The sequence below is a fragment of the Carcharodon carcharias genome, chromosome 25 (assembly GCF_017639515.1).
Source record: "Carcharodon carcharias isolate sCarCar2 chromosome 25, sCarCar2.pri, whole genome shotgun sequence".
Taxonomy (NCBI): Eukaryota; Metazoa; Chordata; class Chondrichthyes; order Lamniformes; family Lamnidae; genus Carcharodon; species Carcharodon carcharias.
Window position 1 is genome coordinate 35015412 of NC_054491.1, and position 18366 is coordinate 35033777.

General features: G+C 43.4%; 1 protein-coding gene across 3 annotated transcripts in view; it reads right to left on the reverse strand.

Moving 5' to 3' along the window:
- LOC121269655 (arginyl-tRNA--protein transferase 1-like) overlaps positions 1-18366 on the reverse strand; it is a 90195-nt gene that overhangs the window by 22558 nt on the left and 49271 nt on the right. For all 3 annotated transcript variants that reach the window (XM_041174429.1, XM_041174428.1, XM_041174430.1), the window contains 5 exons: positions 17305-17630; positions 11113-11241; positions 8603-8635; positions 6785-6966; positions 3821-3920 (listed from right to left, as the gene is read on the reverse strand). In XM_041174429.1, the coding sequence (XP_041030363.1) occupies positions 3821-3920; positions 6785-6966; positions 8603-8635; positions 11113-11241; positions 17305-17630 (770 nt within the window). The remainder of the gene's footprint in view (positions 1-3820; positions 3921-6784; positions 6967-8602; positions 8636-11112; positions 11242-17304; positions 17631-18366) is intronic.

The window sequence follows — 18366 nt, forward strand, 5'->3', positions numbered from 1 at the left end:
ATGGATCAGATCTAAGCTCTGCAGTCCTGTCACATCCAGTTGTGAACGGTCGTGGATAATTAAAACAACTCACTGGGGGAGGATGCTCCACAAATATCCCTATCCTCAATGATGGGGGAGCCTAGCACATCCATGCAAAAGACAAGGCCGAAGCACCTGCAACAATTTTCAGCCAGATGTGCCGAGTTGACGACCCATCTTGGCCTCCCCAGCATCACAGATGCCAGTCTTCAGTCAATTGGATTCACCCCACGTGATATCAAGAAACGGTTGAAGGCAGTGGACACTGCAAAGGCTATAGGCCCTGACAATATTCTGGCAATAGTACTGAAGACTTGGGCTCCAGAACTTGCTGCACCCCTAGACAAGCTGCTCCAGTTATAGATACAACACTGGCATTAACTCTGCAATGTGGAAAATTGTCCAGGTATGACCTGTACACAAAAAGCAGGAAAAATGCAACCTGGCCAATTACCGCCCCTGCTCTTGATTATCTGTAAAATGGTGGAAGAGGTCATCAACAGTGCTATCAGTGGCATTTGCTTAGCAATAACCTGCTCACTGATGCTCAGTTTGGGTTCCGCCAGGGTCACTTAGCTCCTGACCTCATTACAGCTTTGGTTCAAACATGGACAAAAAAGCTGAACTCTCAAGGTGTGGTGAAAGTGACTGCCCTTGACATCAAGGCAGCATTTGACCGAGTGTGGCATCAAGGAGTCTTAGCAAAACTGGAGTCAATGGGAATCGGGGGAAAAATCTCCATTGTTTGGAGTCATACATAGCACAAAGGAAGATGGTTGTGGTTGTTGCAGATCAATCATCTCAGCCCCAGGATATCACTGCAGGAGTTCCTCAGGGTAGTGTCCTAGACCCAACCACCTTCAGCTGCTTCATCAATGACCTTCCTTCCATCATAAGGTCAGGAGTGGGAATGTTCGCTGATGATTCCACAATGTTCTGCACCATTTGTGACTCCACAGGTGCTGAAGCAGTTCATGTCCAAATGCAACAAGACCTGGATAATATCCAGGCTTGGGTTGTCAAGTCACAAGTAACATTCATGCCACACATGTGCCAGGCAAGGACCATCTCCAACAAGAGAGAATCACTCCTTGACATTCAACGGCATCACCATCATTGAATTCCCCACTATCAACACCCTGGAGGTTACCATTAACCAAAATTGAAATAGACTAGCCATATAAATACTGTGACTACAAATGCAGATCAGAGGCTAGGAATCCTGCACCGATTAACTCACTTCCTCACTCCCCAAAGCCTGTCCACCATCTACAAGGCACAAGTCAGGTAGGTGATTGGATACACTTGCCTGGATGAGTGCAGCTCCAACAACTCTTGACACCATGCAGGATAAAGCAGCCCGCTTGATTGGCACCCCATCCACAAACAAACATTCACTCCCTCCACCACCGACGCACAGTTGCAGCAGTGTGTACCATCTACAAGATGCACTGTGGGAATTCACCAAGGCTTCTTAGACAGGACCTTCCAAACCCACGACCACTACCATCTAGAAGGACAAGGGCAGCAGACACATGGGAATGACACCACCTGGAAGTTCCCCTTCAGGCGACACACCATCCTGACTTGGAAATATAATACCATTCCTTCACTGTCGCCGGGTCAAAATCCTGGAACTGCCTCCCTAACAGCACTGTGGTTGTGCCTACAACACATGGGCTGCAGTGGTTCAAGGTGGCGGCTCACCACCACCTTCTCAAGGGCAATTAGGGATGGGCAATAAATGCTGGTCCAGCCAGCGACACCCATTTCTGTTAATGAATTTAATAAAAAAAGATCCTGACTCTTCCAAGTTCACATCCTTTAAAATCATTTAATTGAACAAAGGAGATTCTTTTCAAAGGAGTTGAGGCCCATTCCAGTTAAAAACAAACAGCCAGAGCATTACAAACCCATCCAAACTTGCAACAGGCTCTTGAGTCCGCCAAGCTCTCACGACCAAGGCCTAGAGAGGACAATTCAGTTTCAAATTGGTCAGTAAGAAACTGCATAAGCAGCAGTGACACTATAGGGAGATGGACTACATTTGTATTAAAGGATAGATAAGTATAGAGCAAAGAGATCTTGTAACATTACCATATCCAGTGGCATCAGTAAAAGAAAAATGTATTCTGCAGAAATGTCAGATATTATTAAATGTTCTAAATGGAGCTAAGTATTTAGTCAACCCTGTCCTTACTGGCTCCATTGTTTTAGAACCACTAACTAGAGGCAAACTTAAAGCAGACACATGTGGAACAGGGCTAATTAACATGTTGAAGAGGTTATAATCTGGATCATAGACAGAGGGATTTCATTTGAACACACTAATATAAAATATCATAAATCCAATCAGTAAGTCAAGCTTATCATCTGATATCACGTGTCACACTCCAGCAATATAATGAATAACGTTTCTGCCCATCATTCATTGCTTATTGCTCACTGGAGAATAAAACACCATGTTGTCACCTAAAGGAGTTTCAAACAAATATTCAGAGTGGTTGTGACCTGGCAGCTGTACAGTGTGAGGGATGAGGCAGTGGTTTAGAGATACCAGAAAGTCTTGCTGTACAGTGGGCAACTTTATCTCTTCATGTCATTTTTTAATTAACTCTCTGGGGATTTAGGTTTCACTGGCAAGGTTGGCATTATTGCCCATCCCCTGTTGCCCTGTTGAAATGGTGTTGGGCCTTCTTCTTGAAATACTGGTAGCAGCTTAACACAACAGAGCAGTTCTGGGTAGTTAAGAGTCAGCTAAGTTGGTGTGGGACAGAAGTCACATATAGGCATGACTGCAGGTTTCCTAAAGGACATTAGTGAATTAGTTGGGCTTTCTAGGACAATCTGAGAGCTTGTTATTTGTACTGATACAGAAGTGCGAGTGTGGTTAATGGTGTAGAGCAAATAACTTGTTCAGCTCTAGTAGCTGTCCATCTGAGCCATGGAAATGTGGTCAAAGATTAGCCTGGCCATATATGTTATATTGCTCCCAGGGCTTTGTTGACTCTGCAGTTTAAGCCAATTAAATGGAGTAAATCACTTGGTGATCCTCCCAACTATGTGAGCTAAATCCCTGGTAAGGGAATTCGAAGAATGAACTCATGCCTGTGTTCCAAGGGAAGGTATGCTAGCGCATTTCCATTCTATCAAATCAAAAATGTTACTGGACATTGAGGTTGAGAAAATGATGAAGGGGATAGCTTGTGTTCATGCTGTCAGTTTATTTCTATTCAATAGTTTAGGGAGAACCAGAGGTCCTAATTATAAGTTAATTTGAGCAAGGCCAGTTCTAGGTTGGATGTCAGAAGATGGTTCCTTCCCCAGAGAACAGTGAACCTCTGGAACAGGCTGTCATCTCAGGCAGTGGACACAGATTCACTGAATTCCTTCAAGCGAGATTCAGGCCAGTTTCCGCTTGGGACAGAAATCCGCTCATCCAAAAAGGTGGCTACTGCAGAGAGTTGTCAGGGCCAAGATGATCTCCTGAACTAGGGGTGGAATGGGAAAGGAATTTCCCAGAAATGTTCTCACAAATTGGCCTGACTTTTTATCTCCTTTTTTTCCCCCTCTCTCCCAGATCATCACATGATTTTTGGGAATGGTGAGGAGTCTGTATTTTGTGATAGACAAGGGATCACATTTGGGTGGGAGAGGCCAGATAGATCATGGATTTTCCCTGTCCATCATTCTCCATATGTATACAAGGATTAATTCTTAAACTTACAATGGATTCCATTGAACAATGCAATGCCAGAATAAAACTTAGGCAAAGTCTCCTGAACCTGTCCATGCTTACCTTATATTTCACTTTAATGCAGGAGTGCACATAAGGGCCCAGGTAATAATACTTCATTCTTGGAACCTTCTCATTCAGCCTTTGAGTTAGTGCTATTTCCCTAAAAGAAAGGAGGTGTAATGTCACATATAGAATGCTTCAGGAAAGACCCCCACACCCCCTACCCCCACCAAGCAAATACAGCATCAGTCAACTGCAGAATAATGTCCTGTCCCTCTTCCTCTGCCTCTTCAAGCCCTTCCTGCTCAGACACAAACAGATGAGGGGCAGGGCAGAGCTCTGTTTACAGTGGCTCACTAATGGGGGAATAATTTCTTCCTTGGCTAAGCAGGAAATCTTCCCTTTATGTTTGTCCAACTGTTAGTAACAGCAAAAAAAAAATTGCACGAGTGTAAATCCTTGTTTTATATTCAAACCTATTTTTTCACCAACTTTAACAGAAAGGGGGAAAATATCCCCATACACTTGTCTTCATCCCTATTGAATTCACCATTTCCTTTTGTTTTTTTTTCTATTTATTCTTCATGGGAAGCAGAAGTCACTGGCTAGACCAGCATTTATTGCCCATCCTAATTGCCCTCAAGAAGTTGGTAGTGAGCCACCTTCTTGAACCACTGCAGTCCCTGTGGTGTAGGTACACCCACAGTACTGTTCGAAAGGGAGTTCTAGGATTTTGACCCAGTGATACTGAAGGAATGGCAATATATTTCTAAGTCAGGATGGAGTGTGGTTTGGAGGGGATCTCCAGGTGGTGATGTTCCCATGTGTCTGCAGCCCTTGTCCTTCTAGGTGGTAGACGTCATGGGCTTTGAAGGTGCCGTTGAAGGAGCCTTAGTGAGTTGCTGCAACGCATTATGTAGATGATCCACACTGCTGCTTCTGTGCATTGGTGGTGGAGGGATTGAATGTTGAAGCTGGTGGATGGGGTGCCAATCAAGTGGGCTGCTTTGTCCTGGATGGTGTTGAGTTTCTTGAGTCCTGTTGGAGCTGCACTCATTCAGGCGAATGGAGAATATTGCATCACACTCCTGACTTGTGCCTTGTAGATGGTGGACAGGCTTTGGAGTCAGGAGGTGAGTTAGCACAGAATTCCCATCCTCTGAATTGCTCTTGTAGCCACAGTATTTATATGGCTAGTCCAGTTCAGTTTCTGGTCAATGGTAATCTCCATGATGTTAATAGTGGGGCGGAATTCAGTGATGGTAATGCCATTGACTGTCAAGTGGAGATGCTTGGGTTCTCATATTGGAAATAATCATTGTCTGGCAAGCCGTGTGGCCCAAATGTAACTTGCCACTTATCAGCCCAAGCCTGAATGTCGTCCAGGTCTTGCTGCGTATGGACACTGACTGCTTCAGTATGTGAGGAGTCGCGAATGGTGAACACTGTGCAATCATCGCGAACATCCTGATTCCGACCTTGTGATACAGGAAAGGTCATTGACGAAGCAGCTGAAGATTGTTAGGCCTAGGGGACTACCCTGAGGAATCCCTGCAGTGATGTCCTGGGACTGAGTTAATTGATCTCCAAAAACCACAACCACTTTTCTTTGTGCTAGGAAACACTGGAATCTCCAACCAGTGGAGAATTTCCTCCCTTATTCCCATTGACACCACTTTTGCTAGGGTTCCTTGACGCCATACTCAATCAAATGCTGCCTTGATGTCAAGGGCAATCACTCTCACCTCACCCTCAACCAAAACTCTGCTGGCTGCAGCCGAACACATGGCATGTCCTGTTCTTGCCCCACCCCCATGCTCGCTAACCTAAATATGCTCCCGTTGCAGCAGTGCCTTGGTCTTTAATGTTGTAGCCATTGTCTACTCAATCTCTGCTTGATAAAGCATTAGATGGCAACATACATAAAGTGCACCATCTCATTGCTGTATATACCGACACTTCTGAGACAACATATAATATTTGTGTCCATAACATGCATCCTGCTCAGAAATATTATTTTGAGGTTGAAAATATAGCGCTAGGATAGTAGACAATGTTGTATCTTGTTTGTATTATTGACTGCTTGCTGCAGATTGAGAAAATGACCTTGCCAAGATCCAAAAACAGAAAAACTACCCAGGTCACTCTATGGTGCAGGCTGTCTTGGCATGTCTGAAGGTCTGTATGTCGCATTGGAGTGTCAGACAATTCATTCCATGAGCATAAGGTCCATTTCTGATTCAACTGCCATACTGCTATTATAATAAGTTTTGTGGGGTGAGAATTCTACTAAGCTCCTGAGTCACTTGCAGTCATAAACGTAAAAAGCACTTGCATTTATATAGTGCCTTTCAAGACCTCAGGGCTTCCCAAAGTGCTTTACAGCCAGTTAAGTAATTTTGAAGTGTAGTCACTGTTGTAATGTAGAAAGCATAGAAAGCTCCCAGAAACCGCAATGAGATCATTTTTTTTAGTAATGGTATTGTTGAGCATAAGTATTGGCCAGGATATTAGGAGAACTCCCCTACACTTTGAAATAATACAATGGGATTTTCTACAGCCACCTGAGGGGGAAGCTAGGGCCTCAATTTAACATCTCATCCAAAAGACGGCATCTCTGACAGTGAAGCACTCCTTCAGTACTGCACGAGTGTCAGCCTTGATTTTGTACTCAAGTCTCTGAGGTGGGTCTTGAGCTCTCAACCTTCTCACTCAGGAGTGCTACCCACAGAGACACAGCTGAAAAGTACAAACATATTGGATTTGCAAAGCTTAATGAAAAAACACAGGCTAGCTCAATCGGCATGGAGCTTATCAAAACAAAAGCACAGATCGAGAATCAAGGCTTAAAGGCCAGCATGATTGGCTGTCAGCTTGCATGGGCTCCTGTTCATCAAAATTGATGGTCGGGAATTGGGATCATGAACCTTCCGAACCTCCTGTATTTTCAAATACTAACTTGTAAAAGTTACTCTTGTGCATTTATCTCCTCTGTAAATTGGTTTTCTGTTCTTCAGACTGTACCTGAGTGCAGAATAGACTCCCAATGAGAGGAAGGAGTAATCTGGATCATAACACAGATACTGGGAGTTAATTCCTTCTGGTAGTATATCCAACAGGCCAAGAGCTATAATTTTGCCATCTAGTAGGAACTGTTCGATGAAGGAGCCATAGCCAGTGTCTGGTCCATCCGCTGGGTCCTCCCCCTGTCCAAGAGATAAAGGAAACAAATTCAGGGTGGTTAACAGCAACAGGACATAAACCATATCATCCCTGAATCTGAGTCTTCTGCATCAATACAAACTTTAATCCTTCCTGGTTCAAGGCAGACACTGAGAACAGGTTATGCAAAGAAATTATAGGATTATTAGATGCTGGGGAATAAAATGGTTTAAAATTATTAAAATAAGTTTGCTGCTACACAATCAAAGCAATTGGCAAAATAAGGGGGTGTTTCCTATCTGTACACTGTTTGGGTGGAGGCTGGCATGGAGCGTAGTCACTTGTTGGGGCTGAATAGCCTGTTTCTGTGATATAAATTTCAATATAATTCCATGTTTAACAGCAAACTCTTACCTCTCTGTATGTGGTTAATCTCTCATCTGTTTGCAGCACTAGTTTATATTTTACAATATAATTATTAATTTCATGAGAACATTTTTCTCTTCAATCCACAGGTCCTACAGGCTACATTCTTTTTCAGACAAAAATAGATTTTTATTTTGTTCTTCAAGCTGGACAACATAGGTGATGGAAGCAGAAGGTTTTTGACTCTTTACCATGCTGTGGCAAAGATTGGATGAAGAGTAAGGATCCCTCTAAATATCTCTGTTAAATACTCCCAAATCAGCCAACGTATGGGTTAGATTAACAGGTTAATTTTCTAATTATATACTGCTGCTGGAGATTTTACCATTGGGACTGCATATCAGGGCATAACATGCTCTAACTAGTACATAGTGACTTCATTAACTTTACCAAATAAGCTAGGCTACATGCATACAATTTCCCCAATATACATTTCTGGTGGGTGAGGCCTCGCGTGGGATAAACGACCACCCATTCTACTGAGTTAGTCAGCTGTGGCTCGGTGGGTGACACTCTTGCTCATGCGTCAGCAGGTTGTGGGTTCAAGACCCACTCTGGAGAACTGAGCACATAATCCAGGCTGCCATGCCAGTTGAGGATGGAGTGCTGGGTGGGCTGGAGATGCTGCCTTTCAGATGGGATGTACTGTCTCCACCCTCTCAGGTGGACAGGAGGTCCCATGGTACTATTCAAAGATGGGCAGAGGACATCTCCCCAGTGTCCTGGCCAATATTAATCGCTCAACTAGCATCATTAAAAAAAAAATCATGATCTAGTCTATGCTGTTTGTGGAAACAGAGTAAATTGGCTGCCACGTTTTTTATGTTATAACAGTGATTACGCTTCACAAGTGTTTCATTGACTGAAGAGCACTTTGGCAAATTCTGAGGTTGCGAAAGGCACTATATAAATGCGAGTCATAGAGGTCTACAGCACAGAAAAAGGTCCTTCGGCCCACCAAGTCTGCACCAGTCAAACAAGACCTAACTATTCTAATCCCATTTCCCAGCACAAGGCCCAAAGCCATCAGTCTTCCCTCTTGTTTCATTAGTTTCTAATTGATCGTTTATGAGCATCGGGGGCTTCCATATTGTTCCATAACTCATAACTGGTCTGTTGTGATGCATGACAGCCAAAATGAAATTATTGATAGACAGCCAACTAACACCAGGGGTTTGCAGAGGGCTCATTATCCACAGTAGCTATCAAAGGAGAAAACACCCGTGTAATCCACACAGACTGGGATCTACTCACCACAAGAGGAGTACTGCAGAAAAACCTTCTGTACTGTAAGACACAACACAACATAGTCAGTCAGACAAAGCTGTGCACTGTTGGAAGTTGCTGCATCATCCTATATTGCCTCTAGGATACAGAGTACACCTTAAGCTGTATGGCCCTTTACAGAACCTTCCAAAAACAGGATCACTAAACAGCCGACCAGCGTCGAGAGTCAATGTGCCTGAATCTGGACGTTGACCTTTGCAACTGATTCTGAATTTCACACTTCTGTCAAGTGACGCTTTCCTCGGGACCCAGTTTTCACACAACTTACCCTTGTGAACTTTCTACCCAACAATGCTAAGAAGTCAGTGTTGGAGGTGGCGATGGGGTATTGCCGCTGGACTAGTAATCCAGAAACCCAGGGTAATACTCTGGGGACCCGGGTTCGAATCTCGCCATGGCAGATGGTGGAATTTGAATTCAGTAAAAGTCTGGAATTAAAAGTCAATTGTTGTAAGAACCCATCTGGTTCACTAATGTCCTTTAGGGAAGGAAATCTGCTGTCCTTACCTGGCCTATCCTACATGTCACTCCTGATCCACAGCAATGTGGTTGACTCTTAAATGCCCTCTGAACTAGGGCAATTAGGAGGGGCAATAAATGCTGGCCAGTGACACCCACATCCAATGAAGTAAAAAAAAGAACAATTTCTATTTTGGTCATCCAATGTCAACATCAAATACTTCCAGGCTGGCAGAGGTTATGTCCTGAGGTTGCACAAGGTGCTATATAAATGCAAGTCTTTCTTTCATTGTGAATAAACAAAAGCACAACCAATAGCAATCCAAATAAAACTCTAACAAAATTGATGGGATGATGCCAACCAACTTGGGTCTTGAATTTTGTGTAATAACTGATGACTTTGCTGCTCCATAAGGTTAACTTTTGTTGATATTGATAAGTCAATCTCATTTTGGATGACTAGGTACTTCTACTGAACTTCAACAAATCATTTCTTCCAGGAATTACTTTTAACTGGAGTATTGATGAAAAAAAGGGACATGTCAAAGCTTTCCATCTTGCACTCATCAGGACACTTTACAAGAATACCAATATAAAGGGAAAACAACAATTTATACTGTATGAGAAGAGAGTACTGATTGATTGGCAAGTGAACTCAGAGGCATTGCCATGGAGACTTCACCAGCGATGTTGACTGACAGTTAACTGTTGTTTGAAATTTAAACCAGGCAGCTTGATCCTGATTGGTCAAGGCATTTTCCTAAGGAATGAGTCAGCGAATGGCTGTCACTTATTTTGTTTAGCTAAAACAGCTAGCCCTCTGTATTAATATGTGTAGCTTCCAGCACATGAAAACGCGTCGCACTGTGTGCCCAACTAAATCTTAAATTGGTGGTCAGCGTAAATCTTAGCACACAGGATTATTTAACAAATGCTGTCTAATTGCAAAATCATAATTAGTGTTGGACACTGTGTTTTGAGTTTTGCAAGCACAGGCTGGTTGGGTACGGTCTGTACTTTGCCCATTGCAAATAGGGGCTGGGACATGCTGTTTGATATGATCCGCCAGTCTTTGGGACGTACGGCCTACATACCTAGCATCGCACTGGCACTGAAACTCATATACCACATTACTGATTTGTATGATAGGCAGAAGATCTTTTTGGCTTGATGGCAGCATCCTGTTAGTGGCAAATACCACTCGTGTTGTTACTGCATAGTAGCAGCGTGAAACAGCTAGTTTCACCTGTTGCTCAAATCTTTGGAGAGACCTTGCTCTTCCAGGGTAACCCGAGGGTAAATTGTCGTTTCCCCTTATATTGGTATTCTTGCAAATTGTCCTGATGTGTGAAAGACAAAAAACTTTGACACGTCTCTTTTCTCAGCAATACTCATGTTCTGTACTATCAAATGACTAATTACTTTTAAACTAAACACAAAATTCAAATAAACTCTTCAATGTACATGGGATCAATATCTAATAATTCTGCTTTTATAGGCTTATCTCAAAAGCTCATATTCATTATCTGAAAGTGCTTCATGTATATTTCGTAAACCGCTTCTGACACCGTGTACACCCGACTGAATCTTGGTGTTGGTTAATTTACTGAGTTCAGATGAATTTGAGAAGCAGTCTGCAGTGATTAAACAATGATCAGATTGAATTTCAAACCATCAGTCCCAGCTTGTCATTTATTCTGTCTTAAGTGAAGAACTTTACACTTAAATTTCTTCTCACATACAAACACCATATAAATGGTAATTCTCAGGGGATTATCTGCAACCTGTTGCCAGCTTCATTTGAGATGTCTACATTCTTCTCTGAGCACTTGGAGGTCATTTTTAGTGTACATGAATGGAATTTTGCCCGCTAACAGAGCAGGCTGACTTTCTACTGTCTGCAGCAGAGGCTCCGCCAATGCTAGTGCATTCACAGACCCCGGGTATATCTAATAAAAATCCAATCTCTAGCTGTTAGAAGTTTCTATACAGATTTAATATATCAGTACAGATAGTACCTCCGCCTCCGAGGCCATCACCTCAGTGTCTTTGTGCACGTGCATCTGGTAGCGCCTATAGACCTTGTATGATTCACCAAATGTGGCCTGTAGCTCAGGGCTGGGTGGAGAGAGTCTCAGCAGCTTCACCTGAGGGTGGAAGAGGGAAAGAAAGACTCTTCAGATTGCAAATATTGTGGGAGAACAAGCTACATGAGCCTGATGTTCAGATCACTTATTTTCCTCTGTCTGGGAAAATAACAATTTATTCATGAACATAAGTGCATTAAGTAGGCCATTCATTCCTTCTAATGTGTTCTGACACTTCATTAGAACATGGCTGTTGTGATATCACTAAAGGAATATGCAAATAAGCAAGTAGCCAGGATGTAGAGCAGTCTGGTGACCAGCAGCTAGCAGTGCGTGGTGTATGTGTGTAAGAATTGCAGCTGTACTGTCCTTGCGAGTAATTGTTGAACCTATAAAAGTAGATCCATCCTGTACTGTATCTTCAAATCCCACCTCTGCACCATTTTACATTTCTATGTTTGCTTTCCAGAAGCTTACTGATCTCAAATAGGAATGGTAAGCGAGATGTAGGTTTGGTTTATTTGAAGATATAGTACAGGATGGCTCAGCAAACAGATCTAGTATATGGATTCAGCAACTGGTACTTGAGGACAACACAGCTGCAATTCTTACACCATACACGACTAGCTGCTGGTCACATGCTGATGCACATCCTGGTTACTTGCTCATTTGCATATTCCCTTAAAGTGACATCACAACAATTGGCTGATCTGTACTTCAACTCCATCTAACATTCCTAATTGCCCTTGAGAAGGTGATGATGAGCTACCTTCGTGAACTATAGCAGTCCACGTGGTGTAGATCCACATCCCTTGATGAATCACACACCATCTTGATTTGGAACTACATCGCCATCCCTTCACTGTCACTGGGTCAAAATCCTGGAACTCCGTCCCTAACACCACAGACTGCAGCGGTTCAAGAAGGCAGCTCACCACCATCTTCTCAAGGGCAGTTAGGAATGGGAAATAAATGCTATCCTTGCCAGCATCTCCCACATTCCACAAAAGAAAAATGCCCTTATCTGATCAAAAAAAAATTTATGATCTCAGCCTCAAAACATTTCAATTGACCCGCAACACCAGAGTCTTTTGAGAAAGAGAATTCCGGATTTCCTCTCTCCTTTATGTGAAGAACTGCTTCCCGATTTCACTCCCAAACAACCCAACTCTAATGTTAAATGTTGTGTCCCCTTATCCTGAAATTCTCTCCCGGATGGGATTTTTTCTCTATGTCAATCTTAATGAATCATTGTCACTTTAAATATCCTAAGCAGCAACAACTCAATCAGGGGGGGCCTCACTAACATAATACAACCGGGAACATAACATGCATTAAAAACACCTTTCACCAGTACATGCCACACACAAACATTAAATAGGTGAAATTCTACTGGTATATCTCTTCCTACTTAACCGGAAACCTATTGCCATGCCCAGAAAACATGAGGAATTGTTTTCACCGAGATTCGGGAAATATATGTAAAACTTAAGTTAATTTTTGATGGGATTTTAAATAAAGAAGCATCTCAACGTCCCCCAGACCACAAGGGCTGAGTGAGTGAACTGTAGATACTTCTGATGTCATGGTCCTGCAAAAGAGGTGGCCAAAGAAATAGTGAATGTGTTGCTTGTCATCTTCCAAAATTCTGCAGATTCTGGAACAGTCCTGGCAGATTGGAGGGTGGTAAATGTAACCCTACTATTTAAAAAAAAAAGAGTGGAAAAAAAAACAGGGAATTACAGACCATCTAGCCTAACATTAGTGGTAAGGAAAATGCTAAAGCCTACTATAAAGGACGTGATAACAGGACCCTTAGAAAATATCAACGGGATTTGACAAAGTCAACATGGATTTATGAAAGGAAAGTCATGTTTGACAAACCTACTGGAGCTTTTTGAGGATGTAACTAGCAGAATAGATAAGGGAGAACCAGTGGATGTGGTGTATTAGGATTTTTAGAAAGCTTTTGATAAAGTCCCATAAGAAATTAGTGTATAAAATTAAAGTGGATTGTGGGTAATATATTGGCATGGATTGAGAATTGGTTAGCAGAAAGGAAACAGATAGTAGGAATAAATAGGTCTTCTTCAGAATGGCAGGTGGTGACTAGTGAGGTACAGCAAGTTTTAGTGCTTGGGCCCTAGCTATTCAAAATATATTTCAATGATTTGGATGAGGAAACCAAATGTAATATCTCCCAGCTTGCTGACGCCACAAAACTAGATGGGAATGTGAGCGATGAGGAGGATGTTAAGAGGCTTCAAGGCGATTTAGACAAGTTGAGTGAGTGAGCGAGCAAATACATGGCAGATGCAGTATAATGTGTATAAGTGTGAAGTTATCCACTTTGATAGGTAAAGCAGAATGGCAGAGTATTATTTAAATGGTGATAGATTGGGAAACCTTGATGTACAAAGGGACCTGGGTATCCTTTTATACCAGTCACTGGAAGCAAGCATGCAGGTGCAGCAAGCAGTTAAGAAGGCAAATGGTATGTTGACCTTCATTGTGAGGGGACTTGAGTACAGAAGCAACGAATTCTTACTGTAGTTGTACAGGGCCTTAGTGAGACCACATCTGGAGTACAGAGTGCAGTTTTGGTCTCCGTAGCCAAGAAAGGATATTCTTGCCATAGAGGGAGTGCAGCGAAGGCTCACCAGACTGATTCCTGAGATGGCAGGATTGTCGTAGGAGGAGGAGAGATTGGGCCAACTAGGCTTGTATTCACTGTTTAGAAGAGTTTAGAAGAATGAGAGGGTATCTCACTTAAATGTATAAAATTCTGACAGGGCTGGACAGGCTGGATGCAGGGATGATGGGGTATCTAGAACCAGGAGTCACAATCTCAGGATACCGGGGTAGACCATTTAGGACTGAGATGAGGAGGAACTTCTTCACACTGAGGTTGGTGAAACTGTGGAATTCTCTACCACAGAGGCTGTGGAGGCCAAGTCACTGAATATATTTAAGAAGGAAATAGATAGATTGCTGGACTGTAAAGGCATCAAAGGATATGGGGAGAGAACGGGAGTATGGCGTTGAGATAGAGGATCAGCCATGATCGTATTGAATGGTGGAGCAGACTCGAAGGGCCGAATGATCTCCTCCTGCTTCTATTTTTCTAAGCCAGGAGGCCCCAGGTCAGGTGCTGAATTAAGTAAGCACCCTATAGCTGAGCCTGATCCGCTTGGTCCACATGTACATATCAAAAAGGATCCACTGGACAACAATCTGGAGCATGACTTCCCCCGCTCGCCTGGGATGCCACCAGGGGACTGGATATACTGGTTTTAAAGTGAAAATGAAATATTTCTGACTTGCTACAGCTGATTACTATCCGGTAGCTCTGCTGTAAATGTGTACATGGCGTTCAGGTTAGGATAGGGTTGGTCTCAGCTGTGGTACCCCCCATAGTTGAATATCCCACTGACACTGGCTGACTTGATATATAACCTTCTGCTATTTACTAACTTTGGGCATGTAAACAACCTGCTAACACATCTTTGACAAAGCTGCATTGTAATTGGCTCTCAACCTGACTGTTCTTGGTATGGTGCAGAGCCCGAACTCTAGTCAGTGTCACTCCATGGAGGAATGGCTGAAGTCTCTAGTCGAATGTGTGAAAGACCACGGGTAATATTCCACTACTCCAATGCACCATCATGAGATTAATCTTTTAATAGGTATCGCAACAATCCCTAGGCCAGAATTTATGACCCATCCCTTGAGAAGCTGGTGGTGAGACTGAACTGCTGCAATCTGTGCATTGACAGTGCTTCCCCAATGCTGTAAGTTCCAGAAATTTTTTTTGACCCAGCAATGATTTAGGAATGGTGAGGTATGTCCAAGTCAGCATACTGTATGACTTGGGACTGCTGGCGTTCCCAGAAACCTGCTGCCTTGGTTCCTAAAGATGGTGCAGGTCATAGGTTTGGGAGAAATTTTAGCAAGTTGGTGCAGTGCACCTTGTGGATGGTACATGCTTCTGCCACTCTGCACTGGTGGCAGAGGGAGTAAATGTTTAAGGTGGGTGAGTTGCTAGTCAAGTGGGCTGCTTTGTCCTGGATGGTTTTGAGCTTATCGAGTGTTGTGGGAGCTGCACTCACCCAGGCAAGTGGAGAGTATTCCATCACATTCCTGACTTGTACCTTGCTGGAGGTGGAGATGCTTTGGGATTTTAAGTGGTGAGCTTAAGCAGTGAATTCTCCCAGCTCTGGTAGCCATGGTATTTTTGTAGCTGCACTATTTCAGTTTCTGGTTATTGGCAGCCCCCCAAGGTGTTGTTGGTGGGAGAATCAGTGATGGGAATGCCATCGAATGTCAAGGGGAGGTAGTTAGGTCCACTCTGGTTGGGAGAATATCATCTGGAATTTGTGTAGCTTGTCACCTGCCACTTATCAGTCCAAGGTTAGACGTTGACCATGTGTTTCTCTATGCAGGAATGGATTACTCGATTATCTCAGGAATTGCAAGTGGAACTGAAGAATGTGCAAACATCAGTGAACATCCTCACCGCTAACATAACGATGGAGGGAAAGTCATTGATGAAGCAACTGAAGATAGTTGGGCCCAGCACTAGCTGAAGATAGTTGTCCTGAGGAATTCCTGCAGGAATGTCCTATAACTGAGATAGTTAGGCTCCAACAATATTAACCATCTTCATTTCTTTCGGGTTTGACTCCAGCTGCCAGAGAGTTTTCCTCTGATCACTACTGACTGCGACTTTGTTTGGGCTCCTTGATACCACATTCAGTCAAATGTTCCCTTGATGTCAAGGGCAGTCACTCTCACCTCACCTGTTGAATTCAGCTGGTATCCATGTTTGGACCAAGGCTACAATGAGATCAGGAGTCAAGTGGCACTGGTGGAACCCAAACTGGCCAGCAGTGAGCAGGTTAATGGCAAGAGAGCGTTGCTTGCCAGCACCCGCCATCACTGTGATGATTGGGCCAAGCTAATGGGGTGATAATTGGTCAGTTGGATTTGCCCTGTTTTACCAATAGGTGATAAAGATCAATGTACGAAAATGTAATGATGGTTTGATGGTTCAGTGCTTACTATAAGACATGCCTGAAAACGCCTAACAGATTGTACTGCAGGGGATGTTTTAAAGCTCACTTTCATCATTTGTATCTCAGAATTTATTTACTAAAAGCATATGGAAGGTAATGAATGGGCCCAATGGCTCTGCAGATAAATGCATTGAACATGTGGCATGGATCTTACAGGCCAGTGGATCCTGAGTTCAGTTGCTGGCGTGTGTTTAGATACTGATCTCAGCTGGGGCTTTACAGTGTGGGCACCACAACTGACTCCAGTGATCCTAGAGAGAGCGGGGAAAGGATATCATCCTGGGATCCTACTCCCGATGGCGATCCAGCAACCTCTATTGGGCTGTGAACATGACTAAGAGTCAGATCAGGATTAGACTCAGATACATTGTCCCCTCTGGTCAAATAACAAATAGCTGTCCAGTCTCACATCAGAAAAATATTTACTTGGTTAGGTCCTTTGCTCCCACCTGTTATTGTGTCTCATCTACACATACTGGCCATTAATGCTACAAACCAGGCAAACAATGTACAGACTGTAACCACTAAGGGACAGTTCAGAGAAATTTCCAGCTCAGAATGAGGCACTTGACTCATTGACCTATCACAAAGTTTGTAACAGAGCTAACTACTCTCTTCCCATTTCTCTGCCTTTTCCCCCGTGCTCTTTATCTTCTCCCAGCGTTTACCTTTAAAATGTTGGCTTTAACAATATTTGCTCTTTGTACTTTACCCTGTAAACAGGCAAAGCAGAGGAGCTGATGTCTGACACCATCACAAGGTGGTAGATTTGATATATAACAAATTATAGTCAGTTGGCAGTACGTTTTACATATCTCTTGCTAACTTAAAAAATGGAGAGAGATGCAAGACGAGCTGCTGATTCACTACTTCCCATTTTACACTAACACACAAAGTCAAGATCTAACCCAAAATGCATCTGTCTCAGCCAACACCCCACTGATGCACTGTACAGCAAATAGCACTGAGTGAGAAGCTGTCCCGTGGGGTACAAGCAATCAAACAGGTTGTTCCCCTGATGAATGGGAGCTGGTGTACAGATTCTTACCTCCAGCTGGTGCAATGATGTGACAGGCGTGTTCTCCACTATGAGCTCCTCTAATGATCTAGTACGGCTAGGCTCAGACTTGGAATGGAGTGGAGGTGGGATGGGAGATGGGTGCACAGTGTTCATTGAGGTTTGTGACAAGGATGGCTGGGGACCTGGCAAAGGAGCAGCTTCCTGACCTGGGGTCTTGTGCTCTGTCAGTCCCACCAGTTCCGATTCTGTGGATTCCAGCTCCACCTGCTGCTCCCTCTCTGGACTCTGCAGTAGCTCCTTCCGACTCTCTTTGGTTTTGCGGCAGGCGTGGATTTGAGAGTCTGCATCTTCAACTGGGACGAGAAAAGAAACCCGCTCATTTAAATGGTTTTAAAAGACATGTTAACACAGTCACGATACACATTAACATAGCAACAAGACACTTTTCTAGTGCTATCCCCTCTTCCTTGCACACAAGACTCTTGCTGAGTAACAATGCCTTGGGCATGAGTAAGACTCCAATATCTCAGCAAGAGCCAATTCTTTGCATTCAAACCAAATTCGAGAGTTACAAGGATATTCGCGTCTTTGTGGCATTACAGCCAAATCGCTCCTAGTTCTCAACAAATAAGCACCCTCCAGTGTATGTCTAGATAGTGATCAGAGCTGATAACCCTGGTTGATGTTCTGTTCCACAACTAGAGGCCCTGAAGCCAATTGCTGCCTTGGCTGGAACCAGGTAACTTGGCACAGGCTGGGGATTGAACCTTTGATGTTCTGGTGCTATATGGCACAGTACCTGTTTGCTCGTTAAGCATGAACTCAACTCTCCCTTCCTGCTGTGTCAATGTCAGTGATGTGATGACGTGAATGCTGTTCCAATTAGATTCAGTGCTGCATAAAATTAGTACAGAATGTCTTAAAGAAAAAAGGTAAGGTCACAGTGCAGTACCCACGACATCTGTGACAGTGGAATCTTTCTCCAATGGTTAAATGATTCCTTCCTTGTCTAGGTTCTTCCACAAACAAACCTTCCTGAAAACTCTCTCCTTCCAGAACAACACTCCTTGAACATAACCCACTGCCCTA